Source organism: Chlorocebus sabaeus, chromosome 1 (genome assembly GCF_047675955.1).
Source record: "Chlorocebus sabaeus isolate Y175 chromosome 1, mChlSab1.0.hap1, whole genome shotgun sequence".
NCBI classification, from domain to species: Eukaryota; Metazoa; Chordata; class Mammalia; order Primates; family Cercopithecidae; genus Chlorocebus; species Chlorocebus sabaeus.
This window is the reverse complement of record NC_132904.1, coordinates 48,741,206-48,768,167: the sequence shown is the minus strand read 5'-3', so window position 1 is coordinate 48,768,167 and position 26,962 is coordinate 48,741,206. Positions and strand designations below refer to the sequence as shown.

The 26,962-nt window shown below is 36.6% G+C and overlaps 1 protein-coding gene across 21 annotated transcripts in view; it reads right to left on the bottom strand.

Moving 5' to 3' along the window:
• Window positions 1-26,962, bottom strand: part of SOX6 (SRY-box transcription factor 6) — a 655,459-nt gene that overhangs the window by 102,111 nt on the left and 526,386 nt on the right. For 12 of the 21 annotated variants that reach the window (XM_008005772.3, XM_037997531.2, XM_073018057.1 and 9 more), the window contains one exon: window positions 25,670-25,792. The exons of the other annotated variants lie outside the window; for them this stretch is intronic. In XM_008005772.3, the coding sequence (XP_008003963.1) occupies window positions 25,670-25,792 (123 nt within the window). The remainder of the gene's footprint in view (window positions 1-25,669; window positions 25,793-26,962) is intronic. 21 annotated transcript variants of the gene reach the window in all.

The following is a 26,962-nucleotide window of genomic DNA, read 5'->3' as shown; positions in this document are numbered from 1 at the left end:
AAGGTCAGGAGATCGAGACCATCCTGGCTAACACGGTGAAACCTCATCTCTACTAAAATACAAAAAATTAGCTGGGTGTGGTGGTGGGCGCCTATAGTCCCAGCTACTCAGGAGGCTGAGGCAGGAGAATGGCGTGAATCTGGGAGGCGGAGCCTGCAGTGAGCCAAGATTGCACCACTGCACTCCAGTCTGGACAACAGAGTGAGACTCCACCTCAAAATAATAATAAATAAATAAATAATAAAAATAAATGGAAAGAATAGTTTCCCTAGCTAAAGGTCCTCTTGACTATTTGTCCAAGCACTGGGTAGTTTGCTCCTCTAACATAACTCTTTGAGCTAATGGGGCAGAGGCTGCATTGGGTATGGATGTGAGGAGAAGCTGTAGAAAGGAAAGGAGAATAGGCTCAGATCAAAGGTCCTACTCTTACACTAAGAAACTTAAAAAAATCTGAATCCATCAGATAACAAATCACCCAGTCCACTGTTACAAAAGTAAGTTGGAATTCATTCTTGAATTGCACCAATTATTTTGGAATGCATTCAGGAGAGCATTTCCTTATGGAACATAGTTGCAAATAATTAAGAAACAATGTGGGGAGAGGGAGCCAAGATGGTAGACTAGAAGCAGCTCACGTGTGCTGCTGTCACAGAGAAGAAACAAAAGGGTTAGTGAACACTGACCCTGCAGGCCAATCATCTCTGAAACCATGTCAGGATCCATTAAGACAACAGAAAGACACAGAGAACAGAGAGGAGTGAAGCTGGGCACCAGTCTGTCTGGGCTCAACACAGAGCCAGAAGAACTTCCCTAACATGGGAAAGGGTGAGAGCCCCCTGTTGGGGGGGCACACTCTCCACAGGGGCCTGTGCAAGACTGGTAATGGGAGAATCCCCCTAACCCCCTATATCCCTCCCATCACATTTCTAGACTGAGGCAGAGAGCTACCCAGCCATTTTACAGAAGCAATTCTTGAGTCCAGAGTGACCTCTACAAGTCTTGGGACCAAGAACAGATCAGCACCAGCACCATAGCTCCAATAGAGGTCACAGTTGTGGTGCCTGAGGCCAGTAAGATTGCTTCACCTCCCCTCACCAGACAAGGCTCAGTACCAGCTTCTGGCCCAGTGGTTCCACTTCAGCCTGAACTCAGCCAGCAGCTGTAACTTTCTCTTTTCCCAGGAAACACCCAGACAGCAGGGCAGGCAACCTTACCAAACCCCTCCAACTGATAGCCAGGCAGGGAACACCTGCTACAGAGTCTAGCCCAGTGGTCTCACTTCTGTCTGAACTTAGCCAGCAAGTGCAGCTTCCTGTTGTCCTGGGAAGTACCCAGAAGGTAGGGTAGATGACTCTACTCAACCACACCTCTTGTAGCCAGGTGAGCAACACATGTTATAACTTCCAGCCCAGTGGTCCTATTTCTGCCTGGACTTGCAGGGGGATACAGCATCCCATTGCCTTGAAAACATCCTGATAGCAGGGCAGACAACTCCACTGAACCCCACCTCTTATATCCAGACAGGCCACACTCACTAGAGCTTCCAACCCAGTGGTCTTGCTTCTGCTTGAATTCCACAGGAAGGTACAACCCAGTCTTTCCCCAGGAAGAACTTGAATAGAAAATTAGGGCTGACCTGGCAAGGATACAGCTTGTCTTCTAACTGTTGTCCCTGCCTAAGGGACCCCCATAGACCAGAACACCTAACAAAAGAAATGTAGGCATGGAGACAGTAATTGGAAGGGCTCCTTCAAGATCCAGACTAGAATCAAAGCCAGTCAACTGAACCCACCTTTTACCATAATCCAACCCTGAAGGGCATCTAAGAACATTAAAAAAAAGAAAGAAAGAAAAAGAAAAACATTCAAAGGATAGCAGCTTCAAAGACTGAAGGAACATCAGCCCACACAGATGAGAAAGAACCAGCACAAGAACTTTGGCAACTCAAAAAGCCAGAGTGCATTCTTACCTTCAAATGATCACACTAGTTCACCAGCAATGGTTCTTAACCAGGCTGAAATGGCTGAAATGTCAAAAACAGAATTCATTTCTGACTTCTATATGGATAGGAATGAAGATTATCAACATTCAGGAGAAAGTCAAAACCCAATCCAAGGAATCTAAGGAATATAATAAAATGATACAAGAGATAAAAGACAAATAGACATTTTAAGAAAGAACCAAATTGAACTGAGAGAGCTAAAAAACTCACTTCAAGAATTTCATAATATAATTGCAAGTATTAATCAGAATCAACCAAGTTGAGGAAAGAAATTCAGAGCTTCAAGACAGCTTCTCTAAAATAACTGTCAGACAAAAACAAGAAAATAAATAATAAAGAAGAATGAATGAAACCTCCAAGAAATAAGGGATTATGTAAAGAGACCAAATCTATGACTCTTTGATGTCCTTTACAGAAAGGAATAGAAAGCAAGCAACTTGGAAAACATGTTTGAAGATATCATCCATGAAAATTTTCCCAACCTCACTAGTTTGGCCAACATTCAAATCCAGGAAATGCAGAGAAACTCTGTGAGATATTATACAAGATGACCGTCCCTAAGACATACAGTCATCAGATTCTCCAGGGGCAAAATGAAAGAAAAAATGTTAAAGGCAGCTAGAGAGAAGGAGCAGGTAACCTCAAAGAGAACCCCATCAGGCTAATAGCAAATTTTTCAGCAGAAACCCTACAAGCCATAAGAGATTGGGGGCCTATATTCAGCATTCTTAAAAGAAATCCCAACCATGAATTTCATATTCAGACAAACTAAGCTTTATTTTAAGTAAAGGAGAAATCAGACCCTTTTCAGACAAGCAAGTGCTAAGGGAATTTATTACCAGCAGACCTGCCTTACAAGAGGCCCTTAAGGGAGTGCTAAACATGGAAAGGAAAGAACATTATCAGCCACCACAAAAACACACTTAAGTACGCAGACTGGTGACCGTATAAAGCAACCACACAATCAAGTCTGAATTATAACCAGCTAACAATATGATGATGGGATCAAACCTGCACATATCAATATTAACTTTAAATGTAAATGGGCTAAATGCCCAATTAAAAGGCATGAAGTGACACGTTGGATAAAGCAAGCAAGACTTAACTATAAGCTGTCTACAAGAGACTCATCTCACATTCAGTGACACCCATAGACTCAAGGTAAAGGGATGGAGAAAAATCTACAAGGTAAACAGAAAACAGAAAAAAGCAGAAATTGCTATCCTAATTTCAGAAAAAAACATACTTTAAACAAACAACAATTTAAAAAGACAAAGGAAGGCATTACATAATGGTAAAGGATTCTGTTCAATAAGAAGACCTAACTATCCTACATATATATGCACCCAACACAGGAAAACTCGGATTCATAAAGGAAGTTCTTAGAGACCTATGAAGAGAGTTAGAGAATCATACAAATATAGATTTCAACACCCCACTGATAATATTAGACAGATCATCGAGCCAGAAATCTAACAAATGTATTTGGGACCTAAACTCAACATTTGACTAAATGGGCCTAATAGCTACAGAACTCTCCACTCCACACAAAAAAAGAATATACATTCTTCTCATCTCTACATGGCAGATATGCTAAAATTGACCACACAATCAGCCATAAAATAATCCTCAACAAGTTAAAAAAATAACAAAATCATTCCAAACAGACTCTCGGACCACAGCATGATGAAAATAGAAATCATTACTAGGAAAATCACTCAAAATTGTAGAATTACATGGAAATTAAACAACATGCTCCTGGATGACCTTTGAGTAAACAATGAAATTAAGGCAGAAATCAAGAAATTCCTTGAAACTAATGAGACCAAAGATACAATATATAAGAATCTCTGGGATACAGCTAAAGCAGTGTTAGAAGCAAAGTTTATAGTACTAAATGCCCACATCAAAAAGTTAGGAAGATCTCAAATTAACAACCCAATATCACACCTAGAGGAACCAGAGAAACCAAAGCAAACCAAACCCAAAACTAGTAGAAGACAAGAAATAACCAAAATCAGAGCTGAACTGAAGGAAATTGAGATGCAAAAAACCATACAAAAGATCAACAAACCTGGTTTGTTATTTGAAGGAATAAATAAGATTAATAGACCACTAGTTAGATTAATAAAGAAAACAGAACAAATAAACACAATTAGAAATTACAAAGGGGACACTACCACTGATGACACAAAATGGAGAAAACTCTCAGTGACTACTATGAACATCTCTATGCAAACAAACTAGAAAACTTAGAAAAAAGGATAAATTCCTAAAAACATACAACTTCCAAAAATTGAACCAGGAAGAAATCAAATCCCTGAATATACCAATAACGAATTCCAAAATTGAATCAGTAATAAAAAGTCTACCAACCAGAAAAATCCCAGGATTTACAGATGGATTCACAGCTGAATTCTACCAGATGTATAAAGAAGAGCTGGTGCCATTTCTACTGAAACTATTTCTATATACCAACAATGTCCCAACTGAGAAGCAAATCGAAAACATAATCACATGCACAATAGCCACAAAATGAATTAAATACCTAGGACTACAACTAACCAGGGAGGGGGAAGATCTCTATAATGAGAATTACAAAACACTGCCCAAAGAAATTACAGATGATACTAACTAATGGAAAATAATGGAAAAACATTCCTTGCTCATGCATAGGATGACTCAATATTGTTAAAACGGCCATACTGCCAAAAGCAATTAAACAGATTCAATGCAATTCTTATCAAACTATCAATGACATTCTTCATAGAAATAGAAACATTTATTTTAAAACTCATATAGAACAACAACAACAAAAAAGAGTTTGAATAGCCAAGGCAATCCTAAGCAAAATACAAAGGTGAAGGCATCACATTACCTGACTACAAACTATACTACAAGGCTACAGTAACCAAAACAGCATGATGCTAGTAAAAAGAAACAGACACATAGACCAGTGGAACAGAATATAGAGCCCAGAAAAAAAAGTCACACACCTACTACCATCTGAGCTTTGAAAAAGTGGACAAAAACAAGCAATGGGGAAAGGACTCCCTATTCAATGATTGGTGCTAGAATAATTGGCTGTCTGTATAGTCCATTTTCATACTGCTATGAAGAAATACCCAAGACCGGGTAATTTATAAAGAAAAAGAGGTTTAATAAGACTCACAGTTCCATGTGGCTGGGGAGACCTCACAATCATTGTGGACAGCAAAGGAGGAGCAAAGACACGTCTTACATGGTGACAGGCAAAAGAGTGTGTGCATGAGTTTATTGTGGCACTATTCACCATAGCAAAGACTTGGAACCAACCCAAATGTCCATCAATAATAGACTGGATAAAGAAAATGTGGCACATATACACCATGGAATACTATGCAGCCATAAAAAAGGATGAGTTCATGTCCTTTGCAGGGACATGGATGAAGTTGGAAACCATCATTCTCAGCAAAATATCACAAGGACAGAAAACCAAACACCAGATGTTCTCACTCATAAGTGGGAGTTGAACCATGAGAACACATGGACACAGGGAGGGGAACATCACACACTGGACCTGTTGTGGGGTAGGGAACTGGGGAAGGGATAGTGTTAGAATAAATACCTAATGTAAATGATGAGTTGATGAGTGCAGCTAACCAACATGGCACATCTATACCTATGTAACAAAATTGCACGTTGTGCACATGTACCCTAGAACTTAAAGTATATAATAATAGTAATAATAAAGACATTCAAAAAAAAAAAAAAAAAAAGAGAACAAAGCAAAAACAAAAGCATGTGTGGAGGGAAACTGCCCTTTATAAAGCCATCAGCTCTTATGAGACTTATTCATTTCCTGTGAGAACAGCATACGAAGAACTTTTCCACACGATTCAGTTACCTCTCACCGGGTCCCTCTCATGACATGTGGGGATTATGGGGGCTACAATTCAAGATGAGATTTAGGTGCAGACACAGCCAAACCATATCACTATCCATATGCAGAATACTGAAGCTGGACCCATTCCTTACACCATATACTAAAATCAATTCAAAATGGATTAAAGACTTAAGTTTAAATCCTAAAACTATAAAAATCCTGGAAGATAACTTAGGAAATACCATTCTGGACATAGTTCCTGGCAAAGATTTAATGACAAAGATGCCAAAGCAATTGCAACAAAAACAAAAACCGACAAATGAGATCTAATTAAACTAAAGGCCTTCTGCAAAGCTAAAGAAATTATCAACAGAGTAAATAGACAATCTACAGAATGGGAGAAAATATTTGCAAACTATACATCTGAAAAAGGTCTAATATCCAGAATCTATAAGGAACTTAAACAAATCAATAAGCAAAAAAACAAAGAACCCAAGTAAAGAGTGGGAAAATAACATTAATAGACACTTTTCAAAAGAAGACAGACTCACAGTCAATAGGCATGTAATAAAAGTGCTCAGCATCTGTATTAGTCCATCCTCCCACTTCTATAAAGAAATACCTGAGACTGAGTAATTTATGAAGAAAAAAGTTTTAATTGGCTCATGGTTCTGCAGGCCGTACAGGAAGCATAGCTGGGAGGCCCTTGGAAACTTACAATCATGATGGAAGATGAAAGGGAAGCAGGCACATCTTACATGTCTAGAACAAGAGGAAGAGAGAGAAATGGGAGGTACTACACATTTTTAAACAACCAGATCTCATGAGAACTCCCTATTATGAGAACAGCAAGAGGGAAATCCACCACTATGATCAAATAACCTCTGACCAGGTCCCTCTTCCAACACTGGGGATTACAATTCAACATGAGATTTGGGCGGAGACACAAATCCAAACTGTATCAATATCACTAGAGAAATGTATTAGAAAAATGCAAATCAAAACCACAATAAGATGCCATCTCCCACCAGTCAGAATGACTATTACTAAAAGGCCAAAAAATAACAGATGCTAGTGTGGTTATATACTGCTTGTAGGAATGCAAGTTAGTTCAGCCATTGTGGAAAGCAGTGTGGTGATTTCTCAAAGAACTTAAAACAAAAGTACCATTTGACTCAGCAATTTCATTATGGGGCATATACCCAAATGAATATAAATCATTCCACCATCAAGACACACATGTGTATGTTCATTGCAGCACTACTCACAATAGCAAAGTCATGGAATCAACCTAAATGCCCATTATGGTAGACTTGATAAAGAAAATGTGGTACATAGACACCATGAAACATTATGCAGCCATGAAAAAGAACCACATCATGTTCTCTGCAGCAACATGGATGGAGCTGGCAGTCATTATCCTAAGCAAACTAATGCAGGAACGGAAAATCAAATACCACATATTCTCACTTGTAAGTAGGAGTTAAACTTCGAGAACACATGGCCATAAAGAAGGGAACAACAGACACTGGGGCCTACTTGAGGGTAGAGAGTAAGAGGAGGAAGAGGATAAAAAAATATCTATCAGGTACTATCCTTATTACCTGGCTGATGAAATAATTTGTACAACAAACCCCTGTGACATGCAATTTATCTATATAACAAACTTGCCAAAAAAAAGGGGAGATGAAATAATCTCTCTCTCTCTGCTTTTTCCAAGTATTTTTTCTTTCAGAGTGCTAAATAAAGTATGGTAACATACAATGTCTTATTTACAGAAATAAAAGTTAGTTACTGAAACAATTTGTAATTTAGTTCTTGAAGTAAGAAATTCAAAAAGGTGATAATTACGGCAGTTGAAAATCAGCATTGTGGGGATGGATGTGTTTTCCTTTTGTTCCCAACAGCTGGGCAGACTATGCTGAAGAGATTCAGTTCTCTGAATTTACTCCAAGTGGTATAGCTTATACTTGTAATGTTCCTTTCTTTTGTCACAAGGCTTTAGTTCATCAGGTAAACCTTAAATAAGTACATCTTGACTCTTCCAATAAGATATAAAAACTCATCAATGAGTCCAGAAATTAGATTTGAAATCTAAGCATTATTTCCCACATAAGGAAGTTTTCAACGTGTACATATTTTTTAGTACATGTGCTGAGTCCAATCGTGTATTTTAGTAAATGAATATATGTCAATTTATCAATATTTGAATGCATAATTTCTTAGCAAACAAAAGGTAAATTCAGTTATTCAATCAAATATTATTTATTGAGTTGCTACTATGGGCCAGGTACAATTTTGGTTTTGGAAAAGCGGATGTGAGCAGTGACTTTTTGGGAGGAGGAAGGGAAAACAAGACAGATAAGCATATAGATATGTAACTCTGGTGGTGATATGTGCTATGAAAGATAAAGTGATCAGGTATATGAGTATGTGGTGGGGTGGGGGGCTTTTAGAGAGGTCAAGAAAACTCAGAGAAGGGGACATTTGAATAAAGACTCGAGCTAAGTGAGAGAGTAAGCCATGTCATCATATGAGGACAGCATCCAAGCAGAGGCAAAGTATAGTTGAAAGCCCTATGGCAAGGGTGTATTTGTGCTTGGAATGTTTGAGGAATAATGAAGAGACCAGTGTAGCTGAGCTGGGCAAAAGGTAACATGTCAGGTGTCAGAAAGATAGTAATGGGGCCAGATCATGTAGGTCTTATATACCGTGACACCGACTTTGTGTTCCATTCTGAGTTTCTGGGTTTCTAGGAAACACCATTAAAACAACATGGCAGACCTGGAAATCCCTCAGCAATACCCACATAAGAATCTGGAGATATGCCAGGGCTGCCTTGCCTTGGCCCACAATGACTGCCAAGGAACCAGATGCTGTTGCTTGAAAAATATTCTACACTGCCCAGCTTCTATGCCCTTCAATTGTCATCCATAATGAAGCTTCCAAAAGAACACAGAATAAAGGCAAGCATGGGTAACTGTGTAATGACAAGAAAATGGTCTTTATTTAAATTGTGAAATATATATACTTGAGAAAACAAAATTGCATAAAAGGAAAGTATAAGATTATTCAAATGCTGTTTTTTCACTTAATTATTGGACAGAACAAATATTACTAGTTGGAAATGAACATGTTTATTATATCAAAATGTTTTTACTGTTTTTAAACTAAACTAGGTATTTAATTTCTCAAGAGACTTTGGAAGATTGCAAACAAAAATCAGGCTAATGAACAAAAATAATAATATATAGATTTATTAAATATAAATTTCATGTTAATACTAAAGTACAATATGTGTTTGTTATAAATATTGAGACATAAGGAAGTATTTTGAATTTACTTATAAGTGATCAGGTAGACTAGACAAGAAACATAAAATATCCTCTTCTTACTTTCTTCTTACATTTTCTTCTGTGTTTTTTAAATGAAAATAAAAACGTTTTACCCCATTTCAAGGCAACTTTACTAATCATCACTTTTTAAACTGCAAATTATTAGTACTGCCAATTGGAGAACTTCAGTACATTTTGCAGTATGTAAATATGCCATCTGTATCCTACAGTAATACCCATGGCTTACTCTCTAATTAGCAGAAGAAATGATACCTTATATATATCAACCATAGTAAAAATCATTTAAATAGTATATAATAAGCATACAATATGCTTTATTGTCATTAGATATGATACTGATATATAGCACAATAATCCACTTGAAAAATTCCTACAGCAGATAAAGCAGGTAACAGTTAATATAAAAGACTGAAGAAGAAATTTAGAAAAAGTGAGGTCTTATAAGTTGCTATGAGAGACAGAATAGTATAGTGAACCACTGTTAACTAGCTGGGTGATCTTGGGCAGTTATTTAATCTCTCTGGGCCTTACATTTCTACATCTGTGAAAATGGGGATAACAATAGAACCTACTCCAAAAGATTATTGTATGGAATAAATGAATTAACATGCAGAATGTACTTAAAACACAGGCACATTATGAAGACTTAATACTTACAGGCTCTTGTTATTCTTATAGGTACATCTTCTTTAACAGAAAACACTCTAAAGATCTTATTCAGAAAAATACTTATCGGTATTTTTATTTATTTAGCAAAAATTATTACTGATGCAAAGATGAAGAAGATACGCTGTCTTTCAGGACATCAGAGATATGCTGTCTCACAGCACGGATGGGAAGAAGACAGGGAGAAAAACATAATATAATAAATGGTAAAATGGAAGCATTTACAACTTACTACTGAAACACCATCACTGGGAACAATTAATATTGACAGAGGGACAGTTAGGTAGGCTTTACTCACAGTGAAGCCCCAGAAAGAGGTCCTTTGTTAACTAAAAGTTTAAAAATAGCCAGGCACAGTGAAACATAGGGAGACGCTGTCTCTAAAAAGTTTTTTAAAAAATTAGTCAGGCATGATGGCTCAAACCTGTAATTTCAGCTATTCCAGAGGCTAAGGTGGGAGGATCACTTGTGCTCGGAGTTTAAGGCTGCAGTGAGCTATGATTGTACCACGGCACTCCAGCCTGGGTGAGAGAGCAAGATCCCAACTCTAAAAAAAAAAATAATAATTTTTTTAAAAATCTAGCAGAATTCACACCAATCCCTGCAACGAGGAAGCGTTTGGGCTAATGGAGTTTCTGTTCTGTATTTAGTAATGTCTCCCCTTTTGGCCCATTCTTTTGGACTCATACCCCTAGACTGTATTTCACAGAGCTAAGATGTTCACACTAAGGGCCAGTGGGGTGTTGAGAGTCTTAAGATTTATAAAATGCACCACTTCTCTGGAAAAGGAGAAAGCACCCTTGGTTATTCATGTAGGGAACAAGAACTTTCTTTTATTCTTTTTATTGTCAATTTAAAGATTGATGCAAAAAAAATTAAGGAAAAAGTCTTTAAGCATTCACAGTACTAATTTAAGGGAGATTTTCCTAAATCTTAATATCTCCTCTATGCCTACCATAACACCCCTAGAAAACTCTCATTACGTGATGTAAAATCACAGCTTTAGTTTGTTAAGAAAGCATAATTCCAAGTGGACCATGGAATATTTATGTCTCTATGCAGCTCTTTGAAGGAATATTCTTATGTTTTTGTGCCTGTCGTGGGTCAGAGGTTTAAATCAGCACTTCTTTCTGTCACTTCTTATGTGTTTTACTATAATTTACAGCTCAGCAAGATGAATCATAAGACAAAAGTGTCTATTTTATTTCAGCAACTAATTCTAGTTAATCAAAGATTTCCAGCCCAACAACCCAGCGTGAAACTCTGCATGGAAAATATGAGGAGAACAAAGCATTTTGTCAATAACACATCTCATGATGTAAACACATATGTCTCTTAAAGGAAATTTTATCGTTTCCACATTATCAGCATACAAAAGGAGCATTCTTGTCACAGACCTGGTGCGACTGTGGAGTCATCGTCACTGGAAACAAGAGTCTGATTAGGTTCCCACACAGATATGAATAGACTTTCCTTTTTTAGTGGAATAGCTGCTTTTATTCCTTTTTAAAACAGACTGGTAATTGTCACCCTAAAAACACTGAATTGTACTAGGGCAACATTTGTTTCTGCTCTTTTTTCCCATCTTTTTAGAATCAGCCAATAACATTACTATCCCTTCTGGTTGGTCCTCTTTTGGAAAGTCTGAGTTAATCCACAGCTGTGTGAATGTGAAAAAGGCACACAGCAGGCTAAGTCTGTTGGGTCTCTTGTCTGCTAATAAAGTGAACAGTCTGCAGGACAGATGTTAAGAGGATCTGTTAAATAAGTCAGTGGCAGAGATCCTGACCTCTGCCAAGGAACATTTTATTATTCCAGAAAGGGGCATAATTGCAAGGCATTAACAATTAGAAGAACCATAGTTTTTCTTTATAGATTTCTTACTTCTTGCTTCGTCATTTGGTTGAAATACAGTATCAAGGCCCATTCACTCAGAAGCAATGTGCTAAATATGATTGGGTTTAGTATAAACTGCAGATTACAGGATTTCCCCAAATCCCCAGGAAATGGTTGGACCTTGGCTTTGCTTCAGTCTTAAACAGTTTTGTTTATTCAGCGTGTATCATTACACTATTTGTACAGTCTCATTTGCCACAGGGTACCATTGTACTAAAGGGACTATCAATCTTACCAAACACAGTGCCTTAACTATTAAATCTAGTGTAATGGGAAATGTAAACTAGAGATCAAATTAACAGAGGAATATCACACCATAAAGTTGTTCACTATACCTTATACTACTTTACCATTTGTGGTGTGAATAAAATCATGTCTACCACATGCATTCCAGATTCCCTTGTGCAGTATAAAAGGTACTCTGTCATCTGACCCCTTGCATACCTTTCCAATCTCGCCTACGATTGCTCCTGTACACTCAGCCTGTGCCAACTGTTTGTCATTTCTGAATGTGTCATGCTGTCTATTGCTTCTACACCTATGGGCAGCTATTCTCTTTGTCTGGAGTGATTTTTTTCTTCTCTGCATCTTTGTCATTCTGCATCCTTCCCCATAAACCTGGGGAACTTATACCTCCTTTTAAGATTCAATTTTAACATCACCTTATCCATGAAGACTGCCAGTACTTCCCCAGGCAGAGCTAAGCACTTCCTCCTTCCATAGCATTTTCTCTCTGGGAACACACCTATTTTAACAATTATCACATTGCTTACTAGATTGTGGGTCCTTTGGGGGCAAGAGTCAAATTCTCTTGATCTTAGTGTGCCCAAAATAGAAAAGAGTGCATACTACAGAGTAGGCACTTAATAAATATTTGGGGAATCAATCTATGAGTGAACTAATTAAATAATTAATCTTTTCATCATGTTAGCATAAGCTTATATTCTAGTTTTGTCACTACTACCAGCACTGTAACAGGGTCTTACACTTTTAATGTCTTACTTTGTTTTGTTAATGAATCATTTTCATTAGGTTGGTATATTCGATTGTGAAAAAAATATCTCTCTACTAATACTGATCGCACATTGACCCCCACTTAGAATAGGTGGGATCATGAGATATACTATCGTCTTGGCCAATTTAGTTGAATTCAGTTAAATTTATGTACAAGAAGCAATCAAATTTAGTTATTTACACTATTGGCTAACAATTCTATACACCTAACTCAGATCACAGACTAGCTGTATGGCTTTGATCAAGTTAATCTATTTCTCTAGACCTCAGTTCCTTCAACTATAAAATTATAAGATTTACATAGCACTTGAAAGTATATAAAGCACTTTTCACAAACATTTTCTTATGTATTCCTCACAACTTCCCTGTGGGGTTATTTTCCTAATCCCATTTGATAAAATCTAGGTATCGGGAAGATTAATTTGTCCAAGCACATGGAACCAGTGGTAGAGTTGGGACTTGACCCTCAAAGCCTCTGAAGGCCTTTCTAGCTCTGGAAGTCTACGGAATTTTACAATCTCATTGCCTATTTGTGAAGGCTTTATTTTCAATAACATGACATTTGTTTCATGATTAGTGGGAAATCTATGTTAAAGTACCCCAATTGTAGAGTGGCTGTCACTTCTTGCTGAAGAGCACTGTACTGGGCCTCATGCTTTTTGAAATCAGGAACAGTCATCAGGCATAGAGATTAGGACAAAAGGATTTCAAACTGCCTGTACATAATCACCTTGGTCAATCAGTATATATATGTACATACACATGTTATATATACACACACATCTCAAATGATTAGCCCTATACTATCTGTTCGTATCACTTTCAAGTATTACTCATTTAATTTATTTCTTCCTGAGACTATTACTATAAGAGGGCAGTAATTTGCTTAGCTTTGTTGCTTAAAAGAGTACCTAAGGTACATAGTACATGTTTAATAAATATTTTTCAAATTAATGAATGAATAAGAGAGATACAAGCAGAAGGGTATGGACAAACACATTTATTGAGTATCTACCATGCAGTAGACATTGTACTAGGCCATTTGCTTATATTATCTCATTTAATCCTAACCCCAACCCTACTGAGGGGGTGTCATTATCCCCAGTTCACAGATGAAAAGACTGAGGTTCACCAGAAATTAGCTCATGGTCACTTATCTTTTTTAACTGCAGAATTCTTATGGAACCGAGAAGTACCACTTTTCTGGAACCTCTAACCCATTCATCATTGTATAGACAAAGAACATGTAAGAGAGCAAGCCAGTTGCTAAACCAAGGGTAGCATGTTGTTTCAATAAATGGTCACAGATCATCATCTGATGATACACAGTCATCTTCCTGTTTCATAGCGGGGTATGTCTGTATTTGGCAATAGAGTTTCATAATCAGGAAATGGAGGCAGAGGTAGATCTAAAATCAGGAGGGTATGGTTGGATATAGGTGAATGATAGATTACTATTTTGTTCTGCATATAGAAAATGCCTCTTTATCAAAACCATTGATAAACGAATGGAAAAGTGAAGCATTTCCATCCAAATTAGTCACATTTAGTTCTCTACTATTTCAACAAAGCTTGTCTCTTGCTCTCAGGATCTCACTCCCTTGCCTTCTCTATTGTGTTATGTCTGAGCCAATGACCTAACTACATGTGATGAATGTACTGCCTCTTGGGCCCTGGAACAAACCCCTCTTTGGCCATGAAGAGGATGTTCTGAGCAGATGAACAGCAACACTGAGAGAGGATATCTTTTTCCTATGTGAGCTAAGTTGCTCCTCAACTCTGGAGGGCAATCCCAGTGTGGTGAGCACTGGTTGGGGCACATGCTCCATTCCATTCATTGGCAGTAAGTGTTTCTCCTTTAAAAAAAAAAAAAAAAAAAAAAAAAGTCCTTTGCTTTTTTTTAAAGCAGACCAAGTGATAAACTATTGAGAAGCTAAACTACCTTTCCTATGGAGTTTTTAAACTGAGCCTCTGAGAAGGAGTTTGATACAATTCAATGACTGAAGTAATACCTTTGTCCATTTAAGCATTAAATGGCCCATTGAAACACAGCTTAGTTGGAGGGAATTTCAAAAGGCAGCACTTTCTAATTATTTTAGAAAATTTCTCTCCCAGCTGACTAGAGCAGAGCTTACAAAACGCAGCTCAATCACTTTCCACAGTCTCTCAGGTCAGCCTCTCACTAGCATTAATTAAATATAACCCCCTTAGAATACGAGAGGTTAAGTGAGAGCAACATAGCATTCTTCTCCAATACATTACTGTGAACATAAATGGCCATAATCTGTTTATAAGAAGACTTCTTTTAGCACAGAGGTCTCACTAATGAAAAATTATAAGAGGCAAAGCAACATAATGTGACAACTGTTCACCGCAAAACACATTTTAAACTACCCATTTCCACATCCATTGTGCTTAAATAACACATATCATAAAGAAAATTGGTATAACAGATGGTTTCAGTTCTGGGTAGCAAACGCAAACCAGTTTTCAGTGTGATAAAGCGAAACACTAAAAGCCAGCACATAATTCAGTCAGTCTCTTACCTAAAGGTCTTCCTTCTCCTCAAGTTAGAGACACTTTCCCCACAAGCTTCAAGTTTTAGTACACTTTCTTTTTTAACTAGATGCTAAATCTTCTATGGCACAACTTGAACAAACTCTAAAACTGAACAATTGCTGAAACAGTATGTTTCTATACTAGCCATTTTAAATTAGAAAAGACTCTTTTAAGCTACAGGTTTATGGTTCTAAAAAGTTCCATGAGCTATTTGTAAATTAAATCATTTAAAATAAAGCTCTTTAATACTCTATAATTAGTCTTGTCTCTCTGAACATGACTTTACTGTAAATGCTCCTTCTTGACTCTCCTATTGTCCCAAGATTCCTGAGAAGAAAGCAGCCAAGCGATAATTCAACATTACTGCTGCTTCAGTGCATTAATCGCTTAAAGAGCAGCAAGCACTCTGTGCTCTCTGCCCCACAGTTCCCGAAGCCTCCTGGCCTGAGGCAGGCATCGTGACCCAGCAATGTCCAGATGTCAAGAGGAATACCCAGCTCCTAATGCAGCAGGCGCTCCATTCCAGTATGGTCAAACATCTGCTTCATCTGCTGGCATGCAACCTGCTGAACATGCTCAGAGTGCATCTCAGACTAGGGATGGGCAAGGATAGACCTCCCCAGCTACTCCAGGAGACTCATCAAAACTTTGAAACTATAAGACAGGCCCAGAAACTCAAAAAAACAGGGCTCTGGCATTCAGCAAAAACATACTAAACATTTTCCTAAAGGAAAGCCACAGAATAAGATAAGACAGTTTTTATCATAGTAGTTCTACTCTTCATTAAATTCTCTTAGTCTTGACGTTTCTTCTGGATATTAACTGGAAATCTGAAAAATACGTGAACTCTTTGGGATTCTGAGAATGTCATACTGACTTTGAAATTTTTCTCTTTTATAATTTAATTAAGTTGCCTTTAATTCACTTGAATATTATAACAAGAGAAGAATAAATTATACAAGAAAGCTTCTATTCCTACATACCAGTCAACAGACCTTAATGCCAAGAATCCTGACCAAGAGGTAAAATTTAAAATACACTTAAACCATGTATTACAGTCCTATTTTGTTTACTAGAATAGCAATCTTGTCCAAGTCACTTAACTCTTCTGAGCTTCACTTTTTTCTTCCAAAATATGGGAATAATATTAAAACATTTATACAAAGGCTAAATATAAATTGTTTTTAAAACTGTAAAAGGCTATAAAATAGGTATGTATCTGTACTTGTACACATATATGTATGTATATATGTGTACACATATAATATTAATACTACTCATGTTTCTTTTAAAAAATTTTGTTTTAGAAAGAAATTCAGTCTCCTTTGTAATATCCAATTTACACATCAAGTGTAGCTAAGAATGATTTCATTCATCCTATGAGATTTCAGTAACTAACGTCCTGTAAAACCTAATGAACAGTTCCCAGGTTCTCACCAAATTTCATATTTACTTCACTGTGAAAGACAGGCTTATATACTATTAAAGTAAAAAATAATATTCCCTCATTGACAGCCTAAGTACATGATGTGCTTAATACTAATGAAGAGAGTTGTGACTGTTCTAGTTGGAGGTGACTGACTAGAATAAAATTTTTAGTTTTAAAGATCAAAGTGAAGAAAAAAATATTGAGGATAAACAGTCTAAGAGGTCTTAATTTAAAATTTTTTTCCCATCCAGATTGAGGCAGATGGGATAGGTGAAGATATTTCTGGTAAGATGAGTAAGATTTGCAGTCCCATTTCTTTATTATATATTCCTTTCCTTATTTTCTCTTCTCCCACTAGAAGGTAAATTCTCGGAGGGCAGGGACTTCATTTTATTCATTGATATGTCCCCAGTACGTAAAATAGGTGTTCTCAATCTTGGCACTATTGGAATTTTAGACTGGATAATTCTTTGTTGTGGGTGGCTGTTCTGTGCTTTGCAGGGTGTTCAGCAGTATCCTCACCCTCTAGACATTGTCAACCAAACCCTTGTGGGGCAGGGCGGGGGTGGGGAAAGTTGCCCTCAGCTGAAGACTGCTGTCTAGTACAGAACCTGGCATATAATAGGTACTAAAAAAAATTTTTGCTGAGTAATTGAATTAAATTTATTGTGTTGATTTGCTTGCAAACTTTTTAAAATACTTTTTTTGGGGGTAGTTTTAGGTTTGCAGCAAAATTAAGAGGAAAGTAAAGGGATTTCCCATATACTCCATGCTCTCATACATGTACAATCTCCCCCATTATAAACAGCCCCTACTTGAGCAGTATATTTGTTACAATTGATGAGCCTACATTGACACATTATAATCACCTAAAGTCCAGAGTTTACATTAGGGTTCACTCTCGGCGTTGTACATTTTATGTGTTTGGACAAATGTATAATGACGTGTATCTACCATTATACTCTCATACAGAATATTTTCACTACATAATAGTTCACTAAAAATCTTCTGTGCTCTACCTTTTCACCCCTCTCCTCACCCTAAACCCCTGGCACCCACTGATATTTTTACTGCCTCCATAGTTGTGCCCTTTCCAGAATGTCACATAGTTGGAATCATGTAGTATGCTGCCTTTTTCAAATTTCTTGAGCATGATCATTTATAAACTCTTTTTTAAATGTAGATTTTGACACAACTCTAATGATACAATAAGTGTTAAGTTATTCCAACAGTCAGATTCAAAGCTAACGTGTGATTTCAAGTAAGAAGAATTTTAAAAGGATGTAATACTTCATTCTTTCTTTAATTTAAATGAGTAGGTAAATTAGAGGGAAAACTTGATAGGGAATATGTAGGGTGACAGCAGCTCTATTTCAAACTGGCTTCAAATGAACACTGTATGCTTGTACTTTGTATAGTTTGAAATAGTCAAATACATGGATATATTTGAAGCAATAAATTTTTCATACATATCTATCACTTATTTACTTTTGTTTTAGTCCATACCATTCAAGGTCAATAGCTCTAGGGGAATTGCTGACAAGGCATCAAGGATTATGGTCGAGGTTAATATAGACATTGTAACATCAACCTGTAGCCTGTTAGCTACAGATATGGTAGCTGGTGTTATAAGAGAAACACACAGTGAGAAATGAACTGAATGAAGTTTATTGGAAATTAAGAATTCTTCTTTGAATCTTTGCTTCTCCAAATGAATATGAACAGAGAGGTCTTAGGAAATTTATTTGGTTCTAACTTGGTTCCATTTCTTAGTCCATTAAACGGAAATGCAAATACTTGGTTAAATATGCATTGAATGAATATCGGTATCAAAGAATTCATGTTTAGAAAACTGAGGGGAAAACATTAAATTAGTTCCTCTCAATTTGACTCAATATGATTCTGCTGCTGTCATCAATTATAAGAGAAGAATGAAAGATAGGAACATATACAATAATTTTTTTAAGTCCACATAGTACCCACATAGCACCTGATACATATTTAGTGTTTTCTATTTACATACAATTGAGAAAAGAATCCTTTATTAATGCCATTTAAGCTTGGGAAGATACAGAAGAGAATCCAGTTATTATCCTAATCTTTATAATCCAGAACAGCTAAAATAAAGCAAGATGTTTTCAAATCAGTACGTTGAGTTTAAATCACTATAAATTTTCCCTGAGTTTACCTGTAGCATATGAACTCTTCTACAAATAAAATAGAAAAGAGGAACTGGCAGAACAGTAATAACTATGTGCCAGCTCTAGTGGTCAGAAGTGAGGAAAATCCATCCAACTGTAGCTTATCAATCTCTTTTAATTAAAATGTTATAAAAAATGTCTTTCTCCTGTTCTGCCTATTCTGTTACCTGGAAGGTCAAATATTTTATCATATATTTTTCTGATATAAATTTCCTAAATGTTCAGTATCCTGACTTATTCCATAGTTGGAAACAGAAGTGAAGCATTTTCTAAAATGCAAGAATGTTTTGCTTTCAAACTTTCTAATGTATCCTTAATCACATCATCTCTCAGAATTCCAACATAGCTCATTACAACATATACATACATGCAGATATATGATACATAATGTCAACCAAAAATATTTTAAAACTTCAGTTTGGTAAAACAAGAATAAAAATACCTGTCATTATTTTAGAAATAATCACATGTTATAAGAAATCTATGTAAATGTAATTACATGTGTTCACACACTGGAAGCTGCATATTGAGTGGATTAATTAGTGGGGCTAGAGCTAAATGACTGTTGACAAAAATCTTGTATCAGGAGAGAGAGAGGACTACATTGGTTTTGAGTATAGCTGACTATCCCACCAATCAACTTAAACACAGTGATTAACAGAGCTGATGTGAGAAGAGCCAACTATCTGAACTTTTAGGTATTACTTTAAAACCAAATAAAAAGCAAATTTCCAAAAGAAAATCCAGTTTATCCAATGTTTTAATTTGAGGGTGGATATAAACTTCTGCTTCACTGACTACAATGACAAGCTAGATTTCTAAGCATTCGGAATTGCCTTTATATTTGGCATCCTTCCTTAATCTACCTGTATTTGTTTAGCCTCCATTAGGATTCACTTGATACCCACACTTTTTCTGAAGAAGCCTATCCAGAAAAATTGTTGACACAAAAGAGTGTCTCTCTCTTATAGACAGAGCACTCAACAAAACATTTTCTGGAAAAAAAAAATGTTTTCAAAGAAGCTTGGGTTCCAGATGTCCACCAAAGATGAAATGGATTAATTCATCCATTTTGCCAAATACTGTGCCAGGCAATGCTAAGGATTCCACAGTAAACAAAAGAGATAAAAACTCCCTGAATTCAGTAACTTACACTCTAATAGGTTAGACCCACCCATCAGAAGTACTTTAGACAACAAATCTAGAGTAGAATTGACTGCTTATTGGGGATACTGAAAAGTTTTGTCTATTCTGATGATGGTTCAAGAGACATTTGTGGAAATCTAATACATGCTTTATTATTGCATTTATCATTTATAAGAACCCTGAGAATGTATATTATACTCTTTTTACAATGAAAACAACTGCAAAGGGAGGTATTTTGTAACAGTGCAAGACAAGAGAGCAACAAAGTTATAGTGGAAACTCTAATCCAAAGTTCTAATTCCGTAAATGGAGTTCATTCCATTAGCCTACGGCTCATCTAAGCCTAGCTGTAATGGTCCTCCCAAATTCCACCACACTCTTAAAAATCAAGAAAAGAGTCAGAAGGGTGAGTGAAGGCTGATTAAGAGAAAAGCATGCATTCTCTTCAAAGCAGAGCCCCATGGTTGGCATCCTCAAAACAAGCTTTGAATCAGTGCATTCCTCTTTCTCCATTGGGTAGCCAGTAATAGGTCACCCTAATCAACTATTTATTCAACCCTCTTCTCTATTAGAAATTGCAACTTTCCAGGACTGCCCAGCAAAGCTAACTCAATCACCCTCCCATTCCCCCACAGCACTGAGGCATCTTTGCAACTGCAGATAAGAAGACAGGGTACAACAGACAGTGCAGAGCCTCTAAATACGACACCATAAAGACTCAGGCTGCAAAAGAAATAGAAATGCAGCATTCTCAATGCTGATGGGCACTTCTTTACTTTCAATTTGTAGAACAAAAATTGACAATATCATTTAAATAAAATACGTGCTTGTACTCACTTTTGCAAAAACTTCAATTGTTCTCCTCCATCTTTGCAAACTTGGCAAGACTTCGGTAGTTTCATTTAAGAATAACTATGGTTGATAGGTTTTCTTAGTGCTTTAAGACTCTAACTATATTCCTTTCCTCAAATCTCCCCTAAACTACACATAATACTCATCAAATAACAGTGAAAATATATTTATATTGATATTTTTAAATTTTCATATACAATTCTTTCATTCAGGCTACTATACATACTATCGTAATAAGAACTAGTATGTTAAAATATGTTCCAACTAAAGCTTGGTGAACTTTGAATGCTAGATAAAAATCATTCCCTGAAGCTAATGAAGACAGAAACTCTGCCTGCAACAATATTAAGTTTGTTTTCTCTGGTGATTCAGAGAAGTGAGCAATCTGTCAGTAATACATTGAGTGAAATTACTCGTCTTGGAGGAATAACTGCTGACAGTCACTTTATCTCAGGGCTGACCCAAACATCTTCCTGCTGACAAACAAATTACTATGTCTATAACTTTGAAAAGGTAACTAGCTTGTTTTAATTTTGATTGGTCTTTCACAATCCCTTATACATATACTCAGCCCCATCCTTCATTGTATTTTTTTAAAAAGGCAAGAAAAGTGTTTTGGGGGGAGCAGGTTTGAATTAATAAGAAAAAAATAGTAAGAAAAGAATAACCCTATTATCTGATGCTAAGAAAAAGAACTGATATGCTTCTTTCCAAGACTGTCACGTGGATGTAACTGGTAAGTCTTGATGTCTACCCAACATTAAGACTGGCAGTGCCGCCAGTGACTGACTGGGTGAGTGAACACATTACCGAGACAGTATTGTAGGAATTAATTTTCTTCAATAAAGTGATTTTTAAGGCTCATATATTTCACAATCTAAACATATGTCACTGTTTCATAAACAAAATAAATGGATTAAAATAATACATTACCAATACGCTGACACATGGAGATATTTTAATTAGAAATTCTTAAGCTGTGTGATATTTAACTGCTGTATTTGCTAAAGAGAAGCATGCATCATTTAATAAGAAGGCATGAGGCAGGTGGATCACTTTGCATATGGTACCAGATTTTGTTTAATGTAAGCTACAACTATGAGGCAACACTACTCCCCATTAAAAACAAAACAAAGCAAAACAAAATTAAGGATCTATCATATTGAAAGTAACCATATAAATGAATAAATACACTGAAGCCCCTTTTTCATTAAAAAAAAAAAAAAGTCATCCAGAGCTTAGTTCCCACGACAATATTTCTTCAGAAACAATCTAACATCATTGCTATTTAAAGGCTAAATTTACATGACTGCCTCATTATACTGGTTCCCTTTCCTTAACATTCTTTTTGACTTACTTAAGGACCAATGCTAACATAGCTGAAAAAAGCAAATGGCAACTGGTCCTGAAATTTATATGGGTGAGAGAATTGGAATAAGCAGCAACATAATATATTGTTTACTGTAGCAAGTGCCCTCTGTTCTCTAAAGGTCAAAAGCATTGTAACCTTAGAGTTGCAGTTTCTGATTGCTCCCAGGGTTAAATACATTATCACAATTAATGGTTCAAACCCCTCAACCTTCAGATATATGAGTATTCATGCCTGCATCTGCTGAACTGTTCAACTAAAAATAGCACTCTTTGGCCTTCTTTCTCCTAATATTGTGCCCCTGAGGCAGAGAAAATCAAGCCTTAGATCAGCACAGTAGTATTTTAAAAACTGATCTTTACGGAATCTTCCTTATTTTAAAGAAAGAAAGTAATGGCATATGCTAATATAAGGAGAGTCTTTCCATTTTAAATAACTTGTCTCTACTTGGTAACACAATTTCAGGGTATACTTAATATATACCAAATGTTTTTAAGATTTACCCAGCCTCATTAATTTTAGAAATGACAACCTTTGAAGGACAAATTAACTGTAACATGAAGTAGAGAGCACCAGTTCTGAGTAACACATGCAGTGGGGTGGGGGTGTATATGTGTTAAAAGCTTTTCCTCCTAAGAATATCTATTTAGAAATAAAACCAGTTAATATTGTTGTGATGTTTTCTAAGTAGCAATACTTTATCAAGATCATGTTTGTTGACAGAACTGTGACATTTTAGCTTGTCAAAGGAGGGGAGAAGACCCTAGCTAGAAAAGAAAGCAGATTTTAATAGCAATAAACCAATATATTATTAAAATATCCCTCTACCCTTGCTCAAGATTTAGAATGTTACTATCTAGCAGCTTAGATATGGGCGTCTACTATGCTATTCACGGAAGTCCCAATAAACATGCTACACTCATACTAGGAAAGTTTGGGAAATCTGCCTTTTAAACAAGGTTGATCTTTTCTAACCAGTGTCCACATAAGCAAATAGATCAAAGGTTTCCTGACATGCAGGAAAAAGGTGCAAAAATAGGAGGCAATAGAACACAGCAAGAGTAAATAAAAACTGAGGAAACTATCAAAGCATCCAAATTTAAACTGCAAAGCTATGAAGGCTCTTGAATTAATAGTTTCCTTGTTTAGCCTAATTAAAGTGACAGACACGTGACATATGTTGTGCTTCTAGATCAGCATCACTAGGGCACTACACAGCTCTGGCACTCATATGTATGACATTATGGTTTCCAGAAACCCAACAGAAGCCAGATTTGATACATCAGGGATCGGTGATGGTGTGGGGGTTGGGAGTGGGGGGTGGGAAAGAAGCCGATCTAAGTGAAAAATTAAGCAAAAGAAAAGACTGGGTAGAAACCTGGCTAAGGGAAGATTGATGGGATAGAACACAACACCTCAACAGAAAATCCAACAAAAAGTCCAACAGGAAAGTCCAATAGGAGAGAAAGAAAAGTCCACCAGGAGAGGAAACAGAAAAGTCCAGCAGGACAGGAAGTCTTCAGTTTGAGCCAAGGCTACCTGATTTCTCATTCTTCCAGGCATTTAAAAGCTTCTCAAGATCACTGTCCTAAGTAGATAAGCTTGCTAATTGTCATCACACATATAAACTTGTTCCTAATGTCCAGTCATCTCTTTTTAGCTCTCCTAGGCATAGTAGATTGTCAGAATGCCTAGAAATGTGGTACTCACTCTACAGCCAAAAGACAGCCTTAGAAATTTCTTTTGTCTGTATAGAAGACAGGAGATACTCTGATAGTCTGTGTCTAATTATGTCTGAGTGGAAACCCCTGTCTACCTCTTATGTCAAAGCAAAAGAAAAGAGGGAGGCAGCTAACAAGCTCTGGAATTCTACCTTAGGCTACTTCCAAGGGGGTCTTTGGTCTTCTCTCTTCCTTCTTCTTAGGAGTAATCATTCCCTATAATTTTTCAAAAAGGTAAATTCACAAGCAGCAGAAAAGGTAATGTCAAAGGGACCTTTTATTGACTACATAGTGTTTGAACTATACAGACCAGCAGGGCCATCAAAATCTAAATGTACATCTTGCTAGATGCAATTATTTTCATTTTTGGATTGAGTTTCCCATCCTAGGTTAGAATATAAAATTTTCTATTATATCTAACCCAGAGAATTAAAGTGTGTTTCAGTTTGAGGTAAACTGTATCCACTTTTTAAAAATTCAACAGGTAGCTGGAAATTCTCCAATATGATAGTCCCAGTGAGGGACCCCAGTGATGCAGAAAAGGGAATTAAGCATGAAATTGAAGAGAGGAGGACTGGGTTCCTGTAGAAGAAAAGGTCTTGGTTTTCATAAGCCATCTTCTATCAAGTGGTAAGAATATCCCAACAAAACAACAAAGGACTCTACTGGAAGGTGAAATGTGAAAAGAATACTGCAGAAGTTTGTCTGGGAAAAAGCAACCATGCAGGCCCAGGCACCCACCCCTACTTCATTCTGAGAAAACTGAGTATGTAGAATTAGAAATCCTGGGCAATAACCTTGACTCAATGAATATTTTATAGCCTTGGTTAAATAACTTGACCTCTCCAAACCTCAGCTGTTTTATCTATACAAGCAGAATTATATTTGATCAAATTTACAGAGTTATTCTACGCTCAAATAATTTTTTAATGTTTAAGTATTTTTAAAAAATACTATACAGGCCGGGCTTGGTGGCTCAAGCCTGTAATCCCAGCACTTTGGGAGGCCGAGGCGGGTGGATCACAAGGTCAGGAGATCGAGACCATCCTGGCTAACATGGTAAAACCCTGTCTCTACTAAAAATACAAAAAACTAGCCGGGCGTGGTGGCGGGCGCCTGTAGTCCCAGCTACTCGGAGACTGACGCGGGAGAATGGCGTGAACCCGGGAGGCGGAGCTTGCAGTGAGCTGAGATCGGGCCACTGCACTCCAGCCTGGGTGACAGAGTGAGACTCCGTCACAAAAAAAAAAAAAAAAAAAAAAAAAAGAAATACTATACAATACTATACATAAGAAAAGATAAAAGAGTGAGGAGAGAAAGATGGTTTTGAAGACACTTAAAATGTAAAGCTTTTGCCTGAATAGATATGGCAAAGAACAACCTTAATTCAGGGGCTTTGCTTTGGGATTTGCTTTATTCTCTGAAAGAAAAGGAGCAAAAGAAGAGCCTCCTTAAGAATGAGAAAAAGGGAAAGATTAAGTTTTGTGTTTAGGTTGAGTGTTTGCCACATTTTTTTTTTTTTTAAAAAAGCCTAGAGTATGACTGAACAATCCAGTCCCCAGCCCAACGAAGCACCAATGGAAGCATTCATACCTCAATCTGTTTGTGGTTGTAAGAGTGGCCACCACCATGTTCAAAGGTGTCCAAATTCCTGCCAAAACGGTCACTTAGGCCCTTTAGCCTTGGGTTAATTTGTGGGTGGGAGACATGACCCTTCTGTTTAGTAGCATATTCAGAAAAAAAAAAAAAAAAAGACAAAACATACTGTCAGAACTCATGAAACAGAATACATGTTTCTAAATCCAGGGTATTGACCACATCAAAAAATAGAAAGTAGAAAGTTTAAGACTCAGTTTCTTTCTTTTACAGAAATTTGGTTATAGTATCAAACAGTGGCACTGATTTCTTGTTTCTGCCTCTGACTCAAGAAGATACTCAATAGCACAGCTATAGGAAAAGAAGAAATAAATTAGGTTTATAATAGTGAGGGTTCTTTTTAGACTTGCACCAACTATAGTAGGTTTCAGTATTAGTAGTGTGAAAGGTGAAGGTTTGCAAGAGAGGTGAGGTTGCTGCTACTCTTAGGCAAAATTTCTAGCTCTGCTACACAGCCCTTAATGGGTTACATCTTTATGACTTCCTGGATCATGACTCATGACAAAATTTCTGAAAGTGTTGCAAAAATTCTTTATTTGCAGATCCAATTGGAAACATTCAAAATGATGTTTTTTCATGGGACAATAGTTGTACACTTTTTATGTTCAAGTCACATAGAGATTAGTAACATGAAAATAAAAATGCTTCACCAGATGCTATTTTGTAGATTATTTAAGAAAACTCAAAAATAATTACAGTATATTTTACGAATGAAAACTATCTTTAATAAAACTTTCTACTATATTGAAATCAAGTTGTTGATTATCTTATATTCTCTAAATATCCATATACTGAATGTTTGACTTATTTTAATGATCTCAGCCTTTTGTTTTTATTAATACAAATAAACATTCATATTCAAAGTCAACCTCCCATTCAAGTGGTAGTAGTAGAAGGGTATAATGACCACCTATTCCTATTCCAAACTCACTTTACTGTGAAGAAGATAAGGTGTAAATGATTTTTCAATCAGTTTCCAAAACACTTTCCCCCCAAGTTTAGCTTTATAAATAAGAAACACCAATGCAAAATTTATAAGACACCATGCCCTGACTTTTGACCCTAGAAAGGATGAGGATACACATATTAAGGAGCAATGCATTCACAATTTACAAAATAATTATCATGTAATTTGAGAATAACAATCCCTTATTTTATGAGCCACAAGAAGGAGAAAATATCCAACACCATTTTTTGTTTCAATTTTTATATGTAAAAGCTAATCTGGAC